The following is a 26668-nucleotide window of genomic DNA, read 5'->3' on the forward strand; positions in this document are numbered from 1 at the left end:
TAATCTGACCAATGACTGAGGTTCTTCTGAGTTCAGAGGACACAAAACTAAGAGACAGACAAGATTACTGACTCATTTAAAGCTAACAGGAAATAGAAGGTCTTGAAAAGCCACAAGATTAAACTGTTTTATCCCCACTCAAGTTAGCCAGTCGCTAAACCGAAAGTTAGCCTGCCTGGTCGGTGGAAGTGGCGAGTGCGCACGCTCTAAGGGCCGGACAACACAGAAGATCCGGGAATTTTTGGTAATGAAAACGCCGCTGAGCTGCTTTCATATGAATGTACACGCTGTGTCCAGATGTAATATAACGTCCTTGGTTTTATCACGTACATCACATAACACACAATCACAGTCAACCACCGGAAACTGTTACATATGGATCAACTCCGTTGGATCTTTACATGTTTCCCCCCGGACTCATTTCCGGTTACCCAGGACTGCAAAGTTAAGTTAGCGTCGCTTGCTGCTTTTAGGATTTAAAGTCCAAACAGAACACAGCAAGAGAAAGTTCGTCAGAGCAGTTGACTATTTTACACGGAGCCAAAGAGTCCAAATGTCCGAACAGACTCTGTGTCGTTCACTTTATCCGAAGACGTCCAACATCTGAATTATCTCCTGGTGTCCGACGAGCCCGAAGAAGTTAAGAAACTAAGTTAGCTAGCTTTCAGGAAATACACGGAGCCGAGCGGACTGTAAACACAGCGCACATCAGAGTGAGCAGACAGTTTTTAACGGAGTGTTTCTGGAGGAAAAGTTCGTGTGAGTCAGTGAAAATGTCTAAAGTCCAAACGCTGAGAGTTTTTATGAAGCAGCGACTAACTGCGGCTGCTGAAGAGATATTTGAGCTGTTTGAAAGAACGATAGCAGAGTACGAGGAGGAACTGTGTCGACAACGGAAACTACTGGACGCTGTTCTCCAGCCTCAGGTCCAGTTACACAGAACAGGTCGGTTCTGTTTACTTGTTATTCTCACTTTACACTTTATTACGTCTTTATTGTCACATTCACAACAGACACAGTGAAGCTGGAGCTCTCGGTTCCACCAACACTGCTCAGACAACTTGTATGAAAAGAAAAGAAGTGACGATGAGTTAATACATAATGTCAAGACATTAATAGAGGAATATACATAAAATCATGTATAATACTGTGTTAGTAGTATTACATATAATGTGTGTTATTATCATTAAAGCTGCAGTCTGGAGTTTTGAGAATAAAGTGGACTTAGCCAGAACATTTGAATGATCACAGCTCCCAGGTCAGTTCTTCTTCCTCTGCTTTTAAAGCCCCTCCCACTGAGCCTGTTGAGCACCAGCAGGCTTGTAACCATGGTAACAGAGGAAGGCAGATAACCAAGATGTTGCATTCAAAATAACAACAACAACAACAACAACAACAACAACATAAGCCCCAATTGTTCTATTTCTGGCCAATACAACAAAATTACAATGTCGAGCGCCTCATGCCGATTTGCTGTAGAAACCAGAGTAACAAACAATATTCGTCACGTCGCTGTAGACGAGTTTCCAGGTATTCATTACCTGGTGCAACGCCATGCTGCCTTTCTGAAGCATGAGTAACGTTATTTCTCTAAACCAATTCAACCACTTCAGAGCGCCCTGAACACAAAGTAACATTATAACTGCCCGGTCACTTGAAAGAGACTTTTGCTAACCAGTAGCAATAAAGACAGCGCTAAACACCAGAGTTAGCATATAAGCTAACAAGCTAGGCTTACCAACGAGCTATGTAGCTCAACTGCAACATCGCACAGCAATATGCGCTATTGCAAGTATTACTGTAACTGCCACCACCACAGCCTTGTGGTTAAAACATAGAATGAAACATATATCAAGCAGGGGTCCTTACTTGTCCAGCAGAAAAGCAGTTAACGCTGCATCGCTCTTGAGTCCTTTTGCCTCAGCTCCTCCACCTCTGAAATGGCACTCCGACATTTATCCATGTTTTCTCTCTGGCTCGGTCCAATTCTTTGTTTTTGCACTGCTTTTCTTCATGAGTCTTCTTATTTCTTCTCTTTCACGTGGGCAATGGTTGGGCATTTTTCAGCTCTGTTGTTGTTGTCTGTTCTCCACCATTGTTTACAGTTAGGGCATGAACATGTCTGACCAGGTGAGAGCAGACACTGCCCAGTAGTGCTGCGTGAGGGAGTGTATCTTATTCTGCTGTCAGATCATAATGACAATTTTGGCAAATGTAACCAAAAAATAGTTACAGACTACAAATTTAACACAGCCTCTGTTCCTGGAGGTCTGTCCAGTGGACTCACTGGTAAACCAAACTCCATTCAAAAAACAGCTGTTTTAAGGTCAGGCCTTATTTTTTCACAGTAGAACTGTAGTTACAACTTTACAAAGGCTCTTTTAAAAAAATATAATTTGGTGGCCTTTTATGGCTTTATTGGGCCCAGACCGGTGGTCGCACCCAGGTCCGCTACAAAGCCTGTGTACATCGGACGCCTGCTCTACCAACTAAGCTAAACAGTGCCCACAAAGGCTCTTTTTTTAATTTTGCAGGTGTACAGTGGTGATAAAGGGACTACAATATAAAGAGTGTGTTGGAGCCATTTTTTTTTTTTTTTTTTATCAATATTTTTATTAAACTTTTCACTTTTACAAGTAAAAGATGTCTACACAGTATGGTTCATGAAAATAAAAAGCAAAACAAACAAGTAGACAAGACAAACATATCAAAACACAAGAACACAAGAACACCAGCTCAGATCCATATAAATAATACTTGAATATACAGTAATAATGTACAGTATGAGCAGTCAAGAAAATCCCTGCAGCATGATGTTGGAGACATCAGGCTCCACATAGTTCAAATAGGGCTCCCACACTTTACAGAATTGGTCTGTTTTTGAATGTAATATACATGTCAGGTACTCCAATGGCACTAGATCAAACACCACTCTTTGCCAGCCTTTAACAGTTGGTACTTCTTCCTTAATCCACTGCAATAAAATATTCTTCCTCGCTGCGTATGTAAGAATACAATACAACCTCTTATTATGTTTGGACGTTAAGCGTCGGCTTGGGAGGCCCAGTATGAGAGACGCAGGGTCCATCTCCAGTTCTAGGCCCAATATCTTTTGTATCTCAGACAACACACTAGACCAGTACATTTGCAGTTTCAAACATGACCAAAAACAATGAGTTAGGGTACCAATTTCTATCTTGCATTTAAGGCACATGGGTGAGAGAGCAGGGTTGAAGTGGTGCCTACGACTGGGGGATATGTGCATTCTGTGTATAATCTTTAACTGTATCGCTTTGGTGCGATTGCAGACTGAAATTGATTTAGCATGTCTCCAAACATCATTCCACTCCTCATCATCAATTATGATGTTTAGCTCCCTTTCCCATGCGCCCCTAAGCTTCTGTAGCCCAACAGTGGGTGCGGAATACATAGTTTTATAAAATAGACTTATAGATATCTCTTTATCTGTTAGAAAAAGTAATTTCTCAACAGGTGAACTTTCATGACTCTCAATTAAAGTAGTAGAGTGCAAGATATAATGCCTTATCTGCAAATAACGAAAGAAATCATGTCTGGGGACAGAATATTTCTCTATCATTTGTTCAAATGTCATAACCACATTATCAGAGAATAAGTCCTTCAGTCTATGAACACCATTATTCCCCCACTGTTTAAAACCAACATCAAACATCCCAGGCTGGAAATCAGGATTATTCACAATGGGGGTGAAGACAGATGTGAACTTAGACCTTCCCTCAAGTCGACATACTGATCTCCAGGCCCTAAGTGTGTTAATTGTAATCGGGTTATTGCAACTCAGTCTAATATTTTTAAATTTCTTGAAGAACAGTAAGTCCCTTAGTGGATACTTAGAAAGGGAGGCTTCAACTTCCAACCAAATAGAGCTTGAGTTATTTACAACCCAGTCATAAATATACCTCATGTGAGTACACAGCTGATATGTTCTGATATTTGGTAAGTCTAAGCCCCCTACAGAACCTGGAAGCTGCAAAGTGGCCATCTTAAGTTTTGGTCTGCGCTTGCTCCATATAAAGGAACTTAGCCAACTATTCAGGTTTTTCATCACCTTATTTGAAAATATGACAGGAATCATTTGAACAGGATACAACAATCGAGGCAATATATTCATTTTAATCAGGGATATACGTCCTAGCCAGGAGACAGGCAGAGAATTCCAACGCTCCAAATCCTGCCTCACCTTCTCCAACAGGGGGACAAAGTTTGCTTTATACATTTGTTTGAATTTAGGGGTTATGAATATACCTAAGTATACAAAGCCTGCCGGGGACCATTTAAAGGGAAAAGAAGGTAAAGCAGCCGGTATTGAGTTAAGGCTCCCAAGTGGCATCGCTTCAGACTTGGTCAAATTGATTTTATACCCAGAAAATGTGCTAAATAGATCAATAATATCAAGTAGAGCTGGTATTGATGTCTCTGGATTGGAAATAAATATCAAAACATCATCTGCATACAGACAAATTTTGTGCTCATAATTGACTACCAGACCCTGTATAGTAGGTGTCATCCTTATGGCCTCTGCCAACGGTTCCATGGCCACAGCAAACAAGAGGGGTGATAAGGGGCAGCCCTGCCTCGTTCCTCTGTACAATGGAAAACTGTCCGATTTCAGCCCATTAGTCAAAATAGCTGCCTGAGGATTATCATAAAGAATTTTAACCCATCTAATGAAATTATCACCCAGACCAAATTTATTTAGAGTATAAAATAAATAAGTCCATTCTACTCGGTCAAAGGCTTTCTCAGCATCTAGAGAAAGCACCAGACCATCAATATCTCTTTGCTGGAAAGCCTGAATTACATTTAAAAGGCGCCTGACATTGTCACGGGAGTTACGACCTTTTATAAAACCAGTTTGATCCTCTTTTATAATTTTGGGCAGAAGGTCTTCAAGTCGAGAAGCTAGGATTTTTGAAAGGATCTTCCGGTCCACATTAAGAAGAGCTATCGGTCTGTACGAGGAACAGACCTCTGCACACTTCCCCTTTTTCAAAATGAGAGAAATATTTGCTTCTCTTAGAGTCTGCGGTAATCTATTGTGAAAAAAAGAATAATTAAACATATCAAGTAATGGGTCCACTAATAAATCACAAAATTCTTTATAAAATTCACTACCAAATCCATCAGGCCCAGGGGATTTTCCATTTTGTAAAGTTTTTATAGCATTCAGTACTTCCTCTCTGGAAATAGGGGCGTTAAGATTGGTTTGCTGTTCGGTTGATACAGTAGGCAAACTAAGCTGAGAGAAGAAATCTTCCATTAATTCAAATGTGTTACATGGTTGCTCAGATGTGTACAGTCTACAATAAAATTCTTTGAAAGTGTCATTTATAGACTTAGTGTCATATATGCGATTATTCTGAGCATCACAAATGGCTGCAATAGCCTGTGATTCTGATCTTTTTTTGGTAAGGTATGCCAAATATTTTCCGGGTTTATTCCCATGTTCATAAAGTCTTTGCCTAGTAAATTTAAGTTGAGTCTCCTCATCCTGCGTAAGGAGGTTGTCTAAGGTTGATCTTACTGCAGATATTTCTAGCAATAAAGCAGGAGTTGGAGAATCAACATAGGCCCTTTCTTTTGTTTTAAGCTCGGTCATTAACAAATTTTGCTTCCTTAATTTCTGCCGCCGCTTGCTGGCAGAAAAAGAAATAAGAATCCCTCTAGCATACACCTTAATAGTTTCCCATAAGAGGGCAGGGTTATCTGTTGATTGAGAGTTAATGGAAAGAAAAAATTTAAACTCAGTATTAAAATAAGATACAAAGGTGTGGTCCTTTAAAATAGTCGTATTCAGCCTCCAGTATTTTACTCTGTTTCCCAAACCCATAAGAGAAAGATCCAACACCACATTGGCATGGTCTGAAATGACAATACTACCTATTACACAAGATAAAACTGAATGTAAGGAGATCCCAGGTAAAAAGAAGTAGTCAATCCTAGTATGACACCTATGGGGGGCAGAAAAAAAAGTGTATTCTTTATCCAAAGGATGAATTGTCCTCCATACATCAGCAAATCCTAAATCTTCACATATAGAATTGAGCGCCCTAGCTTGTGAAGAAAGAGGTGAGACTTTGTGGGGGAATCTATCAATAAGGGGATTCAATATACAATTAAAATCTCCACCCACTATAGAAATATCTGAGTGAATCTCAGAGAAATCTAAGAATACTTTAGTTATAAAATCTGACGGGTGAGCAGGAGGGTAATAGATATTCAGTATGGCAATAACCTTACCTAATAAGACCCCCTTAATTATAACATACCTTCCATATTTGTCTTTAACACATTCTATAATTGAAAAAGGGAGACTCCTTCTCACGAGAATTGCCACTCCTCTACTTCTTGAAGTAAATGAGGAGAAAAAAACCTGCTCAATCCCACCCTGCCTCAACTTCAGGTGTTCTACATCGTCCAAATGTGTTTCCTGCAGAAGTGCAATATCAATGTGTTCTTTTTTCAGAGAGGTGAGTATTTTCCTTCTTTTAATAGGGCTATGTACCCCTCTTACATTCCATGTACACAAGCGTAGCTTATTACTTGCCATACCGTTTAAGTCGACCCTCCATATAGACACATAACTCACCAAGAGCACAGAACTGAAACTGTACAATACAATAAAAACAATCACTGAGCTGGGAGAAATCTGAACACGAACAATTATACAAAGAAACGCACGTACACTGGGGGCTGACCCTGCCACTTAACCTGCAGGGCATTCTAAACCTCTTCCACAACACTCTCTCTGCACAAGCCTCACAAAAAAAGAGAAACAAATCTGTCAATAATAAATGAATGAGGCTGCACCCTGTTGTTCCCTGACACCCACACATAGAATAAACAAAAGCCTAAGTTTGCTCACGGCGGCCATAACTTGGTGCACAAACAAAATTTACCCATTATTCATAAACATATGACGTTATACGCACATAAATGCGCAGATACGGAGCAATCAGAACATACTCACATAACATGTACGAATGAAATCAAGTGAAATAAAGCCACATACTGACAGACATATCACTGTGAAGCAGTGTCCTCGTGCCTCTGATCCAGCGAATGTAGAAGCGAAGCGGCTTCTCTCGGTGTGTCAAATCTCCTCTGAGTCCCGTTCACCGTCACCCTCAGAGTAGCCGGGTACAGTAAGGCATAGGCCATGTTCATCTTCCTCAGCCGCGCCTTTATGTCATCAAAAGCTTTTCGTCTCCGGACCACCTCAGCTGAGTAGTCATTAAAGAAGGAGATCCTGGGCCCCTTGTTTGTGGGGTCGTCCTGGTTAGACCGGCGGGATCCAAGCCGACGAGCTGCCTCCATCACGCGTTGCTTATCCATGAAGTTATGAAACTTCACTATCAGCGGCCTGGGACGTTGACCGGCGCCGGGTTTCAATGCTAAGGACCGGTGTGCCCGATCAAGTTTCAGCCGTCCTGCCTTTGTATCCATTTGGAGGTATTCGGGGACCCACTTTTCGAGGAATTTCACAGAGTCCGAGCCCTCCGAGCCTTCGGGTAAGCCAACTATACGTATGTTGCACCTGCGACCTCGGTTGTCGAGATCGTCTATGTGCTCCCGCATGTTCTGCACTTGCTTCTGGAGAGATGCTAACTTCACCTCTGATGATGTCGCTGCGGCCTCCACATCAGCAATCCGTTTCTCCGCTTCGCCTACTCGGGCGGCAACCGCCTGTAGCTGCGAGGTCTGTTCTTTAATGGCTTCCAGGACAGTAGATATCTTGGTGTCAATTACTTTAGTAATGTTATCAGTTATTCTGTCCAGGGCTTGAACAATATCTGGCTCCATAGAGCCGGAGCTAGCATCCACGCTTGGTAACTCCGGCGAGGCACTTAACGTTAGCTCCCCCTCATTGTCAACATTTGCAGGTGGCTTCTTCGACGAATTTTTCGTGTTTCTGGGCATGTTGTCCGAAGCTTTTGAAAAATAATTGTCCAGGCTCATGTTAAAACACCTCCCGTTCAAAGTGCAACACTTTTCACCGTTCAAAAATGAAGAAAAGAGATATAAACTGACAAATGCCACCGGAGCTCACTCAGCCGTGATGTCTACTCTACGACGCCATCTTGTCCCCCCCGGAGCCATTTTAATGATGACCAGGGTGGCATTATGTGGAATCAGGGTAGTTTGCTTAAGTGTTGTTATGTGACGCCCCCAGAACATTTTCATAGTGGTGGCCAGATGGGGCCAGTCAAAATCTAAGGGTGGCACACCAAAGTGCAAAATGTCTCCACACATTTTAGAAAGTAGCGGTGCGGGTGGTTGAAATGTTAACAGGAAATCTTTCTTTTCCACAGATGTCCAGCAGCTGATAGAGAGTGAAGAAGAGGATCCTCCTGAGCAGCAGGAGAGGAGTTCCAGTCTGGACCAGGAGGACCCACCAGAGCTACTAGATGTTAAAGAGGAGGGGCAGGAACTCTGGATCAGTCAGGAGGGAGAGCAGCTTCCAGGGCTGGAGGAGGCTGATATCAAGTTCACATTCACTCCTGTCCCTGTGAAGAGTGAAGAAGATGATGAAGAGAAACCTCAGTCCTCACAGCTTCATCAAAGACAGACTGAACAGATGGAGACAGAAGCTGATGGAGAGGACTGTGGGGGGCCAGAACCAGACAGGAATTTTAATTCAGCTAGTAATTTACAACCAGTTACTGATGATGAGACGTCACACTGCTCTGACCCTGAGATTGCTGACAGTAGTGATTGGGAGGGTTACAGCTGCTCAGTTTGTAAAAAAACGTTTCCAAGCAGATCTCAAGTTGAGAAGCACATGAGAACCCACACAGGGGAGAAACCCTTCAGTTGCTCAGTTTGTGGTAGAAGATTTTCACAAAAGGAACATCTTACTCGACACTTGATTGTCCACACGGGGGAGAAACCGTTCAGTTGTTCTTTCTGTGGCGCAAGATTCACACAACGCTCAACTTTGGCATCACACTTAAAAGTTCATGGAGGAGAAAAACCTCACACCTGCTCCATTTGTAACTCAAGTTTCACTCTCAGAAAGAATCTGAATGTACATATGAGAGTCCACAGCAGAGAGAAACGCTTCAGTTGTTCAGTTTGTGGTCAAAGGTTTGCAGAAAAGGGACACGTCAGAGCACACATGAGTATTCACACAGGGGACAAACCCTTCAGTTGTTCAGTGTGTGGTAAGAAATTTGCCAGACCTGGAACTCTGAGACGACACTCGACTACACACACACGGGAGAAACGGTACAGCTGCAGCGTTTGTAACAAAAGTTTCACTCGCCGTTATACTATCAAAATACACAAGTGTGTTGGTGAGAGCAGCCAAAATACATAAAGTGACAGAGATGTTTGTTGGTCCAATTTCTGACTGAGACTGACTGTCTGTCTGTGTTCCTCACTCTTACTAAACTTGATGTTTTAAGTTTGTTTCCACTGAAATAGTTTTGAGTTTATTGTTAATTTTCTTGTTTAGATATGACTGTTAATCCTCTAGAAACAACATTGGGACAATGTGTGAGGATGTTGCATCAGAGCCAAGGTAGCTCATTTTTAAATTTGTTTATTTTGTTGACAATCTGACTGGAACTGATAATCGGTCTACCCGTAGTGTGAATCCAGCTGATGCTTACATCCAACGTGTAGACGCATGCTACGCAAATCGACTTATTCACGTAGTCGATGGTGTTGATCACTTATCAGCCCTAATTGTAGTGAAATGAAAAGGAAGCAATGAGAATACAGAAACACATATGTAAGGTGTATTAATAATAGTAGTACTGAGAAATCATCTCTGGCCCCGTGATTAATTCAATTCAGTTTTTATTTGTTTCATTAAACCTCCCCCCTCATTTACTACATGTAATTGCTTGATTCTCATGTGTCACGTTACTCTTTTCAGTCTCACCGCTCTACTGTTTTCTTTTATAGCCTCCATTTGCGAGAACCTCCTTGTGTACACAGTATCAATTGCAGCATTATATTGTGACATTAAAGGGGCAATGTGCAAGAATTCAAGATGAAAACATAGAAAAATGAACGAAGGCTGTCAACAGAAGGTGAATACCTTCAAGTGTTTACATTATGACATCTATATAGGATGTAGTGTTGCAGAGTTATCTACCAAAGTTAGCATGCTAACAGCTAACCCTGATCCGTCCTGGTCCAAAGCTCCAGTTCTGATGGCGTAAACACCAACTCGATTCTGTTGGTATGAGCTCCCAATCTGAACCACTACATCAGTAGAATAAAGTTAAAAGATAAGTAGTTACTGGGGCGCTGTTTAGCTCAGTTGGTAGCGCACGCGTCCCATGTGTCGAGGCTCTGCAGCGGACCTGGGTTCGACTCCCGGCCTGGGTCCCTTTGCTGCGTGTCACTCCCCCTCTCTCTCTCCCTGTTTCCTGTCATATCTTCAGCTGTTCTATCAAAGCCATAAAAAAAGATAAGTAGTTATTGATTGACAATAATTCCTGTGTTAAATAATAATCAAGTGTGATGAAATTGTGATAGATGGTTGAAATATGTGTTATTCTGCACCAGTTCACTGTCGAATCACTGTATTGTAAAAGCTGTGAGTGTGAAATGTAACCAAAGATACAACACTTTTACTTCATACAGCACTTTTACTTTATACAACACTTGTATTACTTTTTAAAAAATAGACAGAAAGGATTGGATGAGAACCATGGGCCCCTGTCTTTGTGAGTATAGGGAGAGCACGCTGTACTCAACGTCGGGTCATTCCTCTTAGACTTTGTCTGTTTGTGTGATCTTGTGTTTTGCTGCCGGTAATAAAACTCTACTGCATTCAGCTTTGAAGAGTCCGGATGATTTTTAAGTGACTTTTGAAACTCTGAAAAACCTTTTGCGCAAACAAAGAAAGAGAAGTTATTACAAGACACATGCACAGCTTACCAAGTTAACTTGCTAACAGCAGCTACAGTTAGCAACATTTAGCCGTTACTATGATGATACACTGACCCCTGTATTTAACAGCTTCAACATCTGGCCCGTTCACATACTGCACCTTTAAAGTTGATGATTATCGCACCACGTATGTTTGTTCATCAATGGTTTTGAATTCTAATGTAGTTATAAGAATATTTGTAGTTCATATCTAGTTTCATGTCTGTCAGGACAGTTTTTGAAATAAGTGTTTTTCAACAAAAAAAAAACAAGGACATTTTTTAAGAGTCTTTGTAACTGATAATTACAATTCGTAGTTGACTTCATATATTTGAAGCCGGAGGCATTATCTCTGATCGCTGTTTGAAGAAGTGATCGGTAAAACCTGAAAATCAATTCCAAACCGGACAGGGAGCCAGTGAGGAGAGTATGAGAACATAGAAATCTGTCTAATTCTATATAACATAACAAATCAACTGAACTCTCGCTCTTCAGCAGCGTTGCCCTCTAGTGACGCATGTTGTCCGTGACTTGATGCACTCTCTCTCTCAGTCCTGTCTCTGGACAAGTCAATATCTGGTGTTCTAGATCAGGCATGTCCAAAATCCAACCCCGGGATCCAAAACGGCTCTGAATTAATCTCCCCTTTACTTCTATTTTTCTTTGTATGGCATGTCATGTATGTCATGACAGATGTATAATCTGTCATGTCATACTAATCGCCTGATGTAGCCTAAAATTAGCACTTAATAATCACTGTGCAAACCCAATTTGCGTTAATTATCATACATTTTACAAATTTCAAATTTTCAATCTTATATTTTACTTTCCATCTACACTTTTGCATTAATATTTCTATTTTTTCTTCATTCCCCCCTTCGTCCATTCTGACCCCCATTCAAAGTTTGGACACATCTGCTCCAGACAACACTACTGCCTCAGTGCTCATCTGTTATTTAATTTTATCCACAAACTAAGTAACATACATCAAACAACATTTTTATTTAATTGTATTTTGCTTAAACTCCCTGGAACAGTCTATCCTGCTGCCTCTGAACCCTGTCATGAATTGGTGTCACCACATCTTCTTTCTTGTTGCCTGCGAACGCTTTCCTGATATCTTCCCTTGGTGCACCAGGATTTCCAACCCCTTGTCCCTGGAGAGATAGATTAAAGAGCAGCTACTTTTGGAGCTGCATTGGGTCAGCAAAACCTGTGTGAACAGGTAGACGTTAATGATACGTGAAATTGTTAGTGTTAACTGTGACGTCCTTTCCTGTTCCTAGAAAGAAAAACAAGTTTTTGCCACATATTCAGCTGCCTGAGCAGACATGTTATTACATATTGCATATGGAGATCCATTAATGGAGATCCAATTGGTCGGATGTTTTTCAGCAGAATCATCTGAAAAGAAGATCGAGTTAGTGTTAATGAGGGGTGTGTCAAATAAGGCTTTGTTGGTTTGACACAGTATCGGCCACTTCCAGACATGGAGGTGGTTCTCCATCCGGACCTACAGGAAGCAAAACTAATGTGTTAGGATTGTACATAATTTTAGAGTGACATGTGAGGTATCTGGACTGCAACACATGCTGGCCCTTAATTCAACTCAGTTTAAATTTAACCTGCTCCTCCTTGTGTAAGTTAAGGAATGTAGACAATACGGAGCTCACAGCTCCAAGGGACCTTGGAGGCAGCATTCAGATGTGTGTGGGTCAAAGGTTAGCAGGAGACAAGGCCACTACTAAAATGGAGCCTGACTCCTATGTCAGATGGAGGAAGATATCTAAACGTGTACATCTCCAGAAAAGGATAGAGAGATCATTTAGGTAATTTTGGAGTACATGACCCAAGATGGGACAGTAACAGATTTAGCCTTTTATGGGAGATGAGCAGGAAGATAGACCACCTCCTTTTCATGTCAGAAACCACACATGCAACATTGTTAGTAACACCTTTGTTAGTTCCACACTCATGCTTTGATTAAGTGAGTAATTTTCTCCTCCAGGAGAAGCATGCAAAACCCGAACAGTTAGATAACACATGATTATATCAGCTATGGCCATAACTTTTTTGGAAAGAGCAGCTGTTACCGCCCTTTGACAAATTTTCAAAAAACTTCAATGGATATGGATTCAAGGATATCAATGGTTTGAGAGGCCTAATCAAGTTTGATCTAAGTCAGTAAATGTAAGTCAGTAGAGGTTATCTCTGCCTCACAAGTCAGTCAACGTCAGTCTCGGTAAAATGTTTCTCCCATGTGTGAAGTCATACAAGGGTTGGGAAATCTCCACAAAATTACAAATCCATGGACAACAATAGCCTGTAAAATCCAATAAGGCAATCGTTTGTTTTCTTTCACAATTTTTGAATATCCAAGATTGTCTGGATGTAATTGGAACCCAATTCATGGGTGACGCTCCAGAGTATAAAAGCGCCTTAAATTTTGTGAAATAAGTTGCAACTTTGTCCTTCAAAACTTAAGGACTGTTTTCTGGCCACAAATGTTTCCCTGTCAGTTCAACAGCAAACAGAGATAGATTGGAGAAAACCTTAATGCATCTACATTCAAGAATAAATTCACCATTAATAGTGAAAGCAACCCAGAACTGTGAGTAAAGATGATCAGGGACGCCAGAATATGCATTTGTTAAATCAATAGCTGAAAACCCCGTCTGATAGAATTTTTTAACATTAATATTACACCATCTGCTGGATGCTGCCCAGCTCCATTTATGACCCTCAAATGTTTTAATGAACTCCACCCCCATTTGATTTATTTTCAGGCAAGCGATACATGGCGAGATTTAGCAATTCAACAATGGTACCTTGATTTATAATAGACTGAACAACAAGAGCAATGACTTCAACAGCTTTAGGGCTGAATGGATGTTTTCTTTACGTGGTACTTCGTTAATTTTGATTGGACAATGACAGAATTTGCTTCTTTTTTTTATCCGAAGTAAACTCTTGCTTAAGGCCATCAAACTATCTTAGCAATCAACCCCTGTTTACGTGTACTTGTGTGTCTCATAATTGTTTATGTTTAATTCTGCTCATGTCTATGTGCTGCTCAATGCTCTGACCTTACTTAAACATTCTGTACTTATTTTTACCTGTCGGAGACACACATGAACATTCTCCTATGTGAATTTCTCGAATATTTGACATAACCCTTCATTTTGTCTTCCAAAAGGGATAGATTCTCTTGAAGTATACTTAAGCGTCACGCCATCTATGCGAGTGGAAGCGCTACTACCTACTTTAGACCTGTGTGTTGGCAGATTTAAACAATATAGTTTTTCAGAACGTCATTCATTTTTCACAAATGTCTTGGTTTTGAGAAGATGACAACCGCTCCTAAACGATGTTGAATTCCCAATTTCTGTAGAATCAAACTGTATTATTTTATCCCCAAACTCTTCCCCATTATCTGTAATTATGTGATCTGGAAGTCCCCATCGGCTTTATGAACTCCCAACATAAGAGCTTGGCAACAGACTGAGCATCCTTTAGCTTGATAGGACAAACCTCAGGCCATTGTAAAAATCTGTCTACACCTACTAGCCTGTAACTCTTTTACCTTCAATTGGTTTTATCATGTCACCAAAGTCCCTGACTAGCTCACACATATAATCTCTTGGAGTCCAAATATAACCATCACCCCTTTCCTAACATTGTTTTTGTAATTGTACATCTGCCTGACATAATCCATTTGTTCCAGTAGGTTTGGTGCTTAAAAAACCTACTTCTTCAGATTTTTTTCTCTTAACCTCCCCCCTTGCAACATGGGCTTGCCCATTTGCTTCCTGACACCAGCACGTGATACCTTATCCTCTGGGGTTGGCAAATGGTCAATAAAATCCACTGTGAAGTCCCTTGCTAACTTGACATCGCTCCGTTACCTGTGACAGTCCCTGAGCCCAGACCTGGTCAAGGCGTATGTACCATTTTTCAAAAATTTCTTTGACTATAATATTAACAGATTGTCGCAAGATAACCCCTGTTCCACTTCTGAGAAAATGGTGAAATAGTAGACGACAGGTTGGGGATAATTCCCCTTACATCTCTTCTGTTTAAGGAAATTGAGTCGCTCTCATATTGACAAATCTATGGTGAACCTCTTTAACTATGCTTTTATTGAATCAGGTTTATTATTTGCACTAGCGGCGTGACTTTGGAACCTCTTTTTGAAAAATAAAAGCTCATTCAGGGGGCCTCCGACCCCCACTTGGTGAGCCACAGCTTAGCTTGGAGACCTTGTATACAAAAAAGCTGCAGCGCCTTTGTGGTCTAATTCTAAATGACAGTTCCTGTATATCACACCCTGATCTTCAGTTTATCCCTCCTGAGTGCAGCTCAGCTTTCTGCATTTATTTATTTACCCCTTGCTGTATCTATTCTATTTATCCAATTACTTATATTTTACCCCTCATGTATATTTTACAACCTGAACATTTTTACTGATTTATTTTGTTTTATTTTCCTTTTATTATTTGTATTTTTGTTCTCTTATATCTTAGTATGATCTGGACCTGTAAGAACTTTTTTTTGTTCGTATTTTTTTCTCTTAATTTTCATTCTACTTAATTAGACGATGCATGATGTGTGATGATTTTTCCTGTATGTGAATCCGAACAATCCCTGGGATTTAACACAAAGGGGAATGCTGCAGAAAGCTCCACACAAATCTATCACTGTAAAGAACATCGCTTTTGGAGGAACCTGAGCCACCAAGGCATGCAGATGAGGTACGTCTGCTGGAAAGTCAGCCACAACTTTATTCATTGCTCTTAAACCGTGCCCAAAGACATAAGAGTCATCTGACTTCTTTACCAGCAATGACGGTGTGTTGCTCAGAAAAGTTTGAGGTATTTTCAAGACATTTGCTTGTCTTCATGGACAACCTTTTTACCTGTTAACCTTTGGCCCCTCACAGTTGGAAGCCAACCCCTGGACCTTCACTCACACAATGAAAATCATTGAGTCATGAATGAATCCAAACTAAGTAGATCAGTCATGATTGGAGATCGGAAGTAGATCAGAATGTGTTTCCCTCCAGATACCTCAGCATCAAGCTGAGCATTACCAACGTAATTACCTTTAAGTTTAACATATCTGGCGTTGGATGTTCAAAGGAGTAAAAACCGAATATAGACCCAATACTTACATTTAAATACGAGATCTGCAACATTTGAGGTTATTCATTTATTTATTCTCTTCAGGCGCGCAATGAATCTTGGGATATGTGAGACCACGAAGGGTAGTAGCGGTGCACACGCGCATCTGTGGGGTGCATTATGAGAACACTTTGAATTGGGACACCCTTCGCCGTGGCATAGTGACGTAATCGCACTTCAAATGCGCACTCGAAGTGTGCAGACCCTGAACTGGGACACAGCAACAGAGTCCTGAAGGAACACGGCCACAGAAAGTTCGTCAGAGCATTTGAGCGTTTACAAAGTGTTTTACACGGAACCAAAGAGTCCAAATGTCCGAACAGACTCTGCGTCGTTCACTTTATCTGAACATGATGAACATCTGAATTATCTCCTGCTGTCCGACGAGCCTGAAGAAGTTAAGGAACTGAGTTAGCTCACTTGCAGGAAATACACGGAGCCGAGCGCACATCAGAGCGAGCAGGCAGTTTTTAACGGAGTGTTTCTGGAGCAAAAGTTCGTGTGAGTCAGTGAAAATGTCTAAAGTCCAAACGCTGAGAGTTTTTATGAAGCAGCGACTAACTGCGGCTGCTGAAGAGATATTTGAGCTGTTTGAAAGAACGATAGCAGAGTACGAGGAGGAACTGTGTCGTTCACAAGAGGAGAACGAGCGACAACGGAAACTACTGGACGCTGTTACCGAGCCTCCGGTCCAGTTACACAAAACAGGTCGGTTCTGTTTACTTCTTATTCTCACTTTACACTGTATTACTTCTTTATTGTCACATTCACAACAGACACAGTGAAGCTGGAGCTCTCGGTTCCACCAACACTGCTCAGACAACTTGTATGAAAAGAAAAGAAGTGAAAATTAGATTTAATACATAATGTCTATGGAGGACTAAACCTGACATAAGTATAAATAAATAAATAAATGAATGCATGAATAAATATGTAAATAAATATGGAATAAATAAATAAATGCATCAATAAATGAATAAATAAATAAATGCATCAATAAATGTATAAATAAATAAAAGTATAAATAAAAGAATAAATGCTTTTTATTTATTTATGTATTTCTGTTCACCTACATTTATTTATTTCTGTATTTCTGTGTCCATATGTTAATGAGGAGGTATGAGGTCCTAACCTCAGTCAAGAGCATGATTGGTCAAATCGGAGAGCCAGACAAAAGCAAACGATTCCTGATCCCAAGCCTCGCTCTCTGTAACGTTATAAACCAGCTCCAGTTAGCTTAATGGCCTTGACCAGTGTCCTGTCTGGAGAGGGGTCCTCAGTCATGTCCGCTAACCAGGAAAAACATTCTGCTCATCGCTCCAAGTCATGTATATGTGTATTCGTTTTGACGTGGCTCCACACGGAGATGCCGGGGCTGCGACTTGCAAACCACTGCTAGACGAGCGCTACAAAGCACAAATAGTCCAAAAGTGCATGTTGTCGGTCTCATATCTTTGTCGTGAATGTCTGTACTCTCAAATAACTTATGGGTGGAACAGTATTAAGCATTTGTTCATGACAAGCGGCTCGAGAGCGGCGTGGAGACCGCTGTTAGCTGTTAGCTGTTAGCTTTTAGCTGTTGGCTGCTCGCTGTAGCGCTAAGAGCGTAGCATCCAGGTTAACTGTTGACACATGTTACCACCGAGAGTGAGATACATGTCTGGGCTTTCCTATGAACCATTGTCACTACTGGTGTTTGTATCACAGGTTGATCTGGACGTCTCAGGATTTGCCACAGCTGATTGACCTCACACTGAGCTCGGGCTGGATGTCAACGTACTCTGCAGACTGTTTGACCAGCAGGCTCTATGACAGTGTACAGTTTTCACACTGACTTAGCTTCAGCTTAATAACGATGTATGCGACTCGGAACGATGGCTTTAAGTAACCATTTTAACGCAGTGCGGAATGAAAAATACCTGATGGTAACCGGTGTCACAAGGTAACCTGGACGCTGCACTTCAGCAAGCAGCTAACAGCTGACAGCTAACATAAGAGCTAACAGGGGTCTCCACGCCACTCTCGAGCCACTCGGCGTGAACAAATGCCTCAGCCTGTTCCAGCCATGAGTTATTTGAGAGTACAGACATTCACGACACAGATATGAGACCGACAACATGCACTTTTGGACGATTTGTGCTCTGTAGCACTCGTCTAGCAGTGGTTTGCAAGTCGGCTCGAGAGCGGCGTGGAGACCTCCTGTTAGCTGTTATGTTTTTCCTGGTTAGCGGACATGGCTGAGGACCCCTCTCTCTCCAGACGGGATTCTCAAACCACACCACCAGGACATTACTAAACCAGAGCTACATGAACAAATGTCAGCAACTGCAGCTAACAGTTAGCTGAGCGGGCTTGCTGGTAGCCAGCAACATTCCTGTACAGTGTACAGGAATCAGCGCAGCTAGTAAGGCAGAAGTAGTAGACCCTCATCGAGCACACTCCTGTAACCAATCATGCTTTTGACTGAGGTTAGGACCTCCTACCTCCTCATTTACATATGGAGATAGAAATACATAAATAAATAAATGTAGGTGAACAGAAATGTAGAAATAAATAAAAAGCATTTATTCTTTTATTTATTTATACATTTATTTCAGCATTTATTTATTTATTTATTCATTTTTTTATGCATTTATTTATTTATGCATTTATTTATGCATTTATACTTATGTCAGGTTTAGTCCTCCATAAATATCAAGACATCAATAGTGGAATATACATAAAAACATGTATAATACTGTGGTAGTAGTATTACATATAATGTATGTGTGTTATCAACATTAACACAGCCTCTGCTCCTGGAGGTCTGTCCAGTAGACACACTGGTGAACCAAACTCCATTCAAAAAACAGCCCGTTCTTTCCTCTGCGCCTGGCCGTATCTTGTTGCTCTGCTGTCCTGACCTCACTCCTTTGGTGTTTAAAAAAAACAAAAAACACAGGTACTTTCCTCAGCACACATCAGCTCTTAGTGACTCTGGCCTCAAGTTTTTAACAACCTAGTTTCCCTCTTGGTATCTCCTATTATGTTTGATCAGTCTTTGTTTTTAAATAATGATAAAAGTGTGACATATTTGGTTACATGCTTTCATTCTTACACTTGTTGTTACATTTTCACACTTTATATTATCACAACACAGTAGTTCAGTCAAATGGTGCCGAGTAATATATGTTTCAACATGTTCTTCACGCTTGACTTTCCTTTTTGACATCAACTATTACCAGTTATCATCAATCACTACTTACTAACTATGGTTAGATTATACAGCAAAAGGCTGCATCACACTCATTTTCTGTAACTTTCCAGACTTTTCTTGTTCTTCTTATATCTGCCTGTACACTCTTTCAAATACGTTGATAATGGAGCGAGCCACGGGACGAGCTCTCTGTACAGCAGATTGTTGGTTCAGGGAGAAAAAAGGTTGGAAGCTTCTGAGTAGGGCTGGTATTTAGTAATGTGGTTAATTCAAATCAAAGTGGATAAATTCAACCTTTTTCTCCTGATCTATTGAATAGAAAGACCAGAATATTAATTCATACAAAAAAAATCTGATATTGACTGAGATGAAAGATTTTAGTTTTACCTACTTTTCTCGCTGTGTCCACTGGATCTACTTTCTTACGAGTTGCAGGTCATGCAGAATGTCTCCACACATTTCAGAAAGTAGTGCTGCTGGTGGTTAAAATGTTAACAGGAAATCTTTCTTCTCCACAGACATCCAGCAGCTTTTGGAGAGTAAAGAAGAGGATCCTCCTGAGCAGCAGGAGAGGAGCACCAGTATGGACCAGGAGGACCCACCAGAGCTGCCACACATTAAAGAGGAACAGAGGGAACTCTGGACCCGTCAGGAGGAAGAGCCGCTTCGAGAGCTGGAGGAGGCTGATTTCATGTTCACACTCACCTCTCTCCCTGTGAAGAGTGGAGAAGATGATGAAGAGGAACCTCAGACCTCACAGCTTCATCAAAGACAAACTGAACAGATGGAGACAGAAGGTGATGGAGAGGACTGTGGAGGACCAGAACCAGAAAGGAACTCAGACCCAGATAGCTATTTACAACCTGTTGCTGATGATGAGATGTCGCACTGCTCAGAACCTGAGATTGACGACGACGCCTCAGAACCTGAGACTGATGACAGCAGTGATTGGGAGCCCAGGAAACCTCAGGTCCCTTCAGAGGAACAAGGTTCCAGCTGCTCAGTTCTCAAAAAACCTTTTCCAAGCAGATCTGACATTGTGAAGCACATGAGAACCCACAACCGGGAGAAACGATTCAGGTGTTCAGTTTGCAGTAAATTATTTTCACTAAGGGGAAATCTGACTCGACACTTGGTTGTCCACACGGGGGAGAAACCGTTCAGTTGTTCTGTCTGTGGTACGAAATTCACACAAAAGTCGTCTTTAAATCTACACTTAAAACGTCATGCAGGAGGAAAACCGTACACATGTTCAATTTGTCAGTCAAGTTTCAGTCTCAGAAGTTATCTGATAACACACATGAGCAGCCACAGTGGAGAGAAACGATTCAGGTGCTCAGTTTGCGGTGAAACATTTTCATGTAGGTCTGAACTGACTCGACACTTGGTTGTCCACACGGGGGAGAAACCATTCAGTTGTTCTCTCTGTGGTACAAAATTCACACATAAGTCTTCTTTGAATGCACACTTAAAACTTCATGCACGAGGAAAACCGTACACATGCTCAATTTGTCAGTCAAGTTTCAGTCTCAGAAAGCATCTGAAATCACACATGAGCATCCACGATGGAGAGAAACCCTTCAGTTGTTCTGTTTGTGGTAAGAATTTTGCACAACACAATTATCTGAAACAACACTCTATTACACACACACAGGAGAAACGATACAGCTGCAGCGTTTGTAACAAAGGTTTCGCTCACCGTTATATGATCAAAAGACACAAGTGTGTTGGTGAGAGAAGCCAAACTACATGAAGTTAGAGATGTTTGTTGGTCCAATTTCTTCCAGCATGACTGAAGTACTGAGGGCAACACTGATCAGTTAAAACTGTGATACAGATGATAGAAGAGGATGTGCTCCTTCTTTTATCTCATATAATTTGAGGTGTAGGGATGGGTACAGAAACCTGGTGTTATATGTACCAGATTATTAAATACTGTAGTACTGATTTTTTTGACTTTTTTATCTAAACTTTGTATTGTTTAGCTGTGTTTTATTATCATGATGTTGCATGTTGTTATTGTTTTCATTCTTACTAAAGTCGATATTTTTCCATGTAGATACTTTTGAGTTTTTAGTGATTTTGCTGTTTAGATATGACTGTTAACGTGCACCGCCAGGTCCAATGTGAATCCAGCCGCTGTTGTGAATCCAGGTCGGTGCATGCTACGTAAATTGACGTATTTATGTATTCAAATACGTTGATTATGTAACTAATTGTATTGTAATTAAAGGGTTATTATTATTAAAGCAATGAGAATACAGAATCAAATGCACAACGAGTATCAGTAATAGTAGTACAGAGAAAATCATATTAGTACCCCTCTCTGGCCCCGTGATTCATTTAATTCATTTTTTTTGTGTGTTACTAAAAACCCTGTTATTTACTACATGGAATTCCTTGATTCTCATGTTTCATGTTGCTCTTTTCAACAGTGTCACTGCACGATTGTTTTCTTTTATAGCCATCATTTGTGAGCTCTTCCCTGTGTTCACAGTATCGTGTCTGAGTGTCTGAGTGGATGATTTTCGAGTCAGGGGGTTACTGACACTGGGTGACTGATCTAGTGTTCATCAGTGAGACGGCCGGGGGGAAGAAACTGTTCTTGTGTTGGTTGTTTTGGCGTACAGTGTGCTGTGGCGCCTGCCGGAGGGGAGAAGTTCAGACAGATTGTGTCCAGGGTGTGATGGTCTGCAGACATGTTTCTTGCCCGTTTCCTGACTCTGGATGAGTTTAGGTAGGATGGTGGGAAGTTTAGCACCACTGATTTTTTCTGCAGTCCTGATCATCTGTCTCAGTCTGTTCCTGTCCTGTTGGTTGGCTGAACAGCTGACACACATTATTCACAGATCCTGAGTGATGGTGGGGGGTCAGTAGGGAGGGGTGGTGCAGGGGGTGATGAGGGTTGTTTGACGTTGGAGTAGAAGACATTCCAGTTGTCAGCCAGTTTACAGCTCACTACAATGTGGGGGGATGGTTTCCTGTAGTTGGTGATCTCCCTCCCACCCTTGTCACTTTGATCTCCTTTGTCAGCGTGTTCCTGGTTGTGTTGTACAGGACTCTGTCCCCACGTCTGTCGGCCTCCTCTTTGGCCTGATGAAGCATACAGAGTTTTGCAGTGAACCAAAGTTTATTGTTGTATGTTGTCAGGCGTGTTTTGAGAGGTGAAAGTAGACAGACTAATAGAGAAGACAGACTACGATGTACTGGTAACTATTTATTAAGAAGAATTGTATCATTAAGCAAAAGCAAAAAGCTTGATTAAGGACTATCTGTTTGAAAGATGCAGAATTTCAGCATGTAATGTATTATATATTGCTGTTACAATGTATGTGTTGAATTGTCATTGGTCAACCATATAGATAAGATGAATATTATTATTGGACAATCAAGTAACAAAGGTGGGGAGGACCCGTGGTTTAGACTTTAGCCCTCCCATCGGTGGTGCACAAACTGGTCCCAGTTTCTTGGCACATGAATCCTGATTCCTGGAGACGTCACCCTGCTGAAAAACAAAATGGTCCTGGCCTCATCTGTCTGTCCTCCATATCTGCCTTTGTTTAGGGCTCCTTCACTGTCGCATATGCACAAGGGATTTGGGAGGTGATATTGCTGGCCTTCGAGGCCTCTTCATGTGTGAAAGGTGAATGTGTTCTCTCTCATACCCTGGCTTTGCTCTCCATACTCCTAACGCTACTGACCATCTCATTTGTCAACAGGAAATGTGCAACTCTTTTAATAATGTAAGATAATAGGAAAAGATGGGAAAAGACAATCTATATGTGTTGTGCAATATCATAGCATCACAGTGTGGCAGACGTCATAATTTATTGAGCAATGAACGATGTGCGTGTAGGTTCATGAGCAGTGTGTTTGTTAAGGGGAGTCATTGGCAGCATGGAGACCCTACAGACCCTGCTGGTGCATGGCAGTGTTAGGCACAGACTGGAAAACAGATTCGTAAATCTGACACACACTAGTTTGTAGGCAGGTGTCACAGGGTCATAGGATGGGTGATGAGGCATAACGAGGCAATGAAAATGTATAAATCCTAACAGTGTGCAGAAGGTTTTGGTCGACACACACATGTCCTCACAGAAGCTGGTGTAGGATGTCACAGTCACTGTCATTGAGTTTGTCCAGATCTGTAGCAGCAGCTTCAAAAACACTCCAATCTGTGCAGTCAAAGCAGGCCTGTAACTCCAGCTTTGACTCTGTGGTCCATCTCTTCACAGTCTCCACTACAGGCTTAGCAGATTTGAATTTCTGCCTGTAATTTGGGAGAAGATGAACCATGCAGTGATCAGAGAGCCCCAAAGCTGCAGCGGGGACAGAGCGATATGCATCTGTACTGGGAGACTACCATCCTTATCCGTTAAATTATTCCACTATCAGACCTTATAAATCCGTTCAAAGGTTAAAATCCAAATTGCAGGAGAAACAGCTCTGAGTCTAAGTCCCAATCAGAGGAGAAATCCGCTCAGAACCTAAGTCCAGACCAGAGGTGAAACTGCTCAGAACCCAAGTCCCAAAACTGCTCCAGGGACTAAGTCCCAAATTTGCTCCAGAGCCTAAGTCCAAATCAAAGACAAGGCAGCAGGTCTTCAGTTCAAAAAGGTGTTTATTCCAAGAGAAGTTATAAATCCATGAGGTACCCCGGGGCAACTGAGAAATCTCCCCGGATCACCCCCTTTTATACCTGGGGTCGATGTCACCAACGCCCCTCTTGGACCACCCCCCTCGTCATGATCACGCGAGACTATCATCTTCATTTTTTAATGTCTCCCTTAATGCCTACAAAGTGTCTCACCCAGGCCTATATCTGTGGCCTTGAGTGCTCCCTCACTCCAGCCTTGTTGTTATTATAAAGGGCGCATCTGACCTTGGTCTTACACCAGGCTCATATTCATTGTTAGCACACAAGTGTAAGGTGTATTTCTCAAATAAATGTATATGCATGATCATGACCCAGTTTATATTTGCCACTACACATCCTTTAAAGTAGTGTCGCAGCGGTCCAGAGTGTTTTTGTCCCTGGTGGGACATTTAGCACGCTGTCTATATCTTAGCAGTTCACGGCTGAGGTTTGCTCTGTTAAAGTCCCCAAAAACAATGAGCAGAGAGTCTGAATGTTTTCTCTCCACGTCTGTTATCCGGTCAGCCAGATGTTGTAAAGCCTCAGAAACACAGGCCTGAGGTGGGATGTAAACACCAACCAGAATAAACGAGGAGAACTCTCCCCTGTGAGGAGAACCCACACAGGGGAGAAACCATTCAGTTGTTCTCTCTGTGGTACGAAATTCACACACCGCTCAAGTTTGGCAGCACACTTACGAGTTCATAGAGGAGAAAAACCTCACACCTGCTCAGTTTGTAAAGCAAGTTTCAGTCGCAGAAGCCATCTGGACAGACACATGAGAAGCCACAGTGGAGAAACCCTTCAGTTGTTCAGTTTGTGGTAAGAAATTTGCAAGACCTGGAACTCTGAGACGACACTCGACTACACACACACACACACACACACACACACACAGGAGAAAATATACAGCTGCAGCGTTTGTAACAAAAGTTTCACTCGCCATTGTGTTATCAAAATACACAAGTGTGTTGGTGAGAGCAGCCAAAATACATGAAGTGACAGAGATGTTTGTTGGTCCAATTTCTGACTGAGACTGACTGACTGACTGATGTCTGTATTCCTCATTCTTACTAAACTTGATGTTTTAATTCTGTTTCCTCTGAAATCGTTTTGAGTTTATTGTTAATTTTCTTGTTTAGATATGACTGTTAATCCTCTAGAAACAACACAGTTATATTTAGGGATGGACCAATGCGGCTTTTTCAGAGCAGATACCGATTATTAGAAATGAAAAAGACTGAAGAGACTGAAAACTGATATTTGGGACTTCTGTTCATTTGCTGTAAAAATGAAAAATCTTTGTCTCCAAATTTCAACCAACCACTGATAAAATAAACTGAAGTACAATTTGCTCAAGTTCTGCTCTAGAATACAATTTTCAGATATTTTAGTATTTTCTATTTTTGAATACTTTATCCTTCCTCTTTAACCACAATTATTTAATAACTTTAGTAATTTTCAGAGATGGACAGAGTACTCGACCCCAGTACCTGAGTAAGAGTACAAATACTACTGGTCAAAATGTACTCTGTTACAAGTAAAAGTAGCTCAGTCGACATGTTACTCGAGTAAGAGTAAAAAAGTACTTGCTTTTAAAGGTACTTAAGTATCCGAAAGTACATGCTTTTAAATTTACTTTAAGTAAAAGTAAGAGCAAGAGTAAATTTCTTATTTTTTACATCAATGAATTACTATAATTTTTTCTTAATGAATTTAATTTATGTTCAATGCTGCATCGAAAAAAGCCCATCTACAAGCTCACAAACACATCACTTCTGACTTCTGCTGTGAGCCTGCCTGTTAATCAGGCATGCATGGATGTTATACGACCAAGTATACATCCAGCTAAATCAGCCCAAAAGCAGCGTTCACCCAGGATTATACTAGAACAGCATTTCTCAGTAATATGGCAAATGGATTAACTAAAGCAAAGCAAGGGGGTCGACAGAATTTTGGTGAGTGTTAATAACAAATAACGTTACGTTATGAGAGCGTATCATTCGGCCATCGTTTAAAACCACAACACACACACACACACACACACACACACACACACACACAGCGCCACTTCCTACAAAATGTAGTTTTTGTGATCAACACACTAAAGACTGAGACTCAGCGGATTGTCTTTCTTCTCCTGATGCAGCGATTGTCGCGGTTTTGTGTTGACAAACGCAGTCGAGAGCGTGGCTACTTTGGTGGTATCCTTATGGGGAGGGATGACGTATATCCGCTTTTACGTAGATCCCAGTGGAGAGCGTGCACTGTGATAGGTTTCCTTGTTTGACAAACACAGCTTGTGTCCAATAGTATTTTAGAAAAAAAAGAGCAGACCTGAAAGTAACGAGTACTTTTCAGCCTTCCTAGAAATTAATTTGAGTAAAAGCAAAAATATTTGTCTTGGAAATGTATTCAAGTAAGAGTAATAAGTACCAAAGAAATCTAATACTCAAGTAAAGTACAAATCCTCTGGATATGTACTTAAGTACAGTACTCAAGGAAATGTACTCCATTACTGTCCACCACTGGTAATTTTGCAGGTTCAGATTATTAGACACATGCACAGTTTACCAAGCTAACTTCCTAACAGCAGCTACAGTTTGCAGCAGTTTGCTGTTACTATGATGATACACTGACCCCTGTATTTAACAGCTTCAACATCTGGCCAGTTCACATACCGCACCTTTAAAGTTGATGATTATCGCACCACGTATGTTTGTTCATCAA

At 41.2% G+C, this 26668-nt stretch overlaps 3 protein-coding genes across 5 annotated transcripts in view; all 3 read left to right on the forward strand.

Moving 5' to 3' along the window:
* Positions 1 to 647: 647 nt before the first annotated feature.
* Positions 648 to 21568, forward strand: LOC115578269 (gastrula zinc finger protein XlCGF57.1-like). Of its 2 annotated transcripts, XM_030411153.1 has the most exons (3): positions 648 to 773; positions 16622 to 16814; positions 19821 to 21568. In XM_030411153.1, exons 2-3 carry the CDS (start codon positions 16622 to 16624, stop codon positions 21053 to 21055), a joined length of 1428 nt encoding a protein of 475 aa, XP_030267013.1. In that variant the 5' UTR covers positions 648 to 773; the 3' UTR covers positions 21056 to 21568. The 2 variants fall into 2 exon arrangements, with proteins under 2 accessions (XP_030267013.1, XP_030267012.1); XM_030411152.1 differs by lacking the exon at positions 648 to 773 and having other exon boundaries at positions 16590 to 16814.
* LOC115578273 (zinc finger protein 2-like) overlaps positions 737 to 26668 on the forward strand; it is a 136073-nt gene continuing 110141 nt past the window's right edge. The window contains exons 1-3 of one of the 2 annotated variants that reach the window (XM_030411163.1): positions 737 to 945; positions 8352 to 8747; positions 25185 to 25188. In XM_030411163.1, coding sequence (XP_030267023.1) covers positions 774 to 945; positions 8352 to 8747; positions 25185 to 25188 — 572 coding nt within the window. In that variant the 5' untranslated portion in view covers positions 737 to 773. Of the gene's footprint in view, positions 946 to 8351; positions 10081 to 25184; positions 25189 to 26668 lie in introns of those variants that run through there. The other variant, XM_030411162.1, reaches the window with a different exon arrangement.
* Positions 16605 to 26668, forward strand: part of LOC115578262 (zinc finger protein 2-like) — a 44896-nt gene continuing 34832 nt past the window's right edge. Inside the window, exon 1 of the mRNA XM_030411131.1 lies at positions 16605 to 16621. The gene's annotated coding sequence lies outside the window, so the exon portion shown is untranslated. The remainder of the gene's footprint in view (positions 16622 to 26668) is intronic.

The sequence above is a fragment of the Sparus aurata genome, unplaced genomic scaffold, assembly GCF_900880675.1.
Source record: "Sparus aurata unplaced genomic scaffold, fSpaAur1.1, whole genome shotgun sequence".
NCBI classification, from domain to species: Eukaryota; Metazoa; Chordata; class Actinopteri; order Spariformes; family Sparidae; genus Sparus; species Sparus aurata.

What these genes read in the sequence shown, in the direction of transcription:
- LOC115578269 (XM_030411153.1), top strand. Translation starts at nt 16,622, where the DNA reads ATGTCTAAAGTCCAAACGCTGAGAGTTTTTATGAAGCAGCGACTAACT. An exon ending in GGTCCAGTTACACAAAACAG is followed by an intron (nt 16,815 to 19,820) that starts GTCGGTTCTGTT and finishes TCTTCTCCACAG; the next exon opens with ACATCCAGCAGCTTTTGGAG.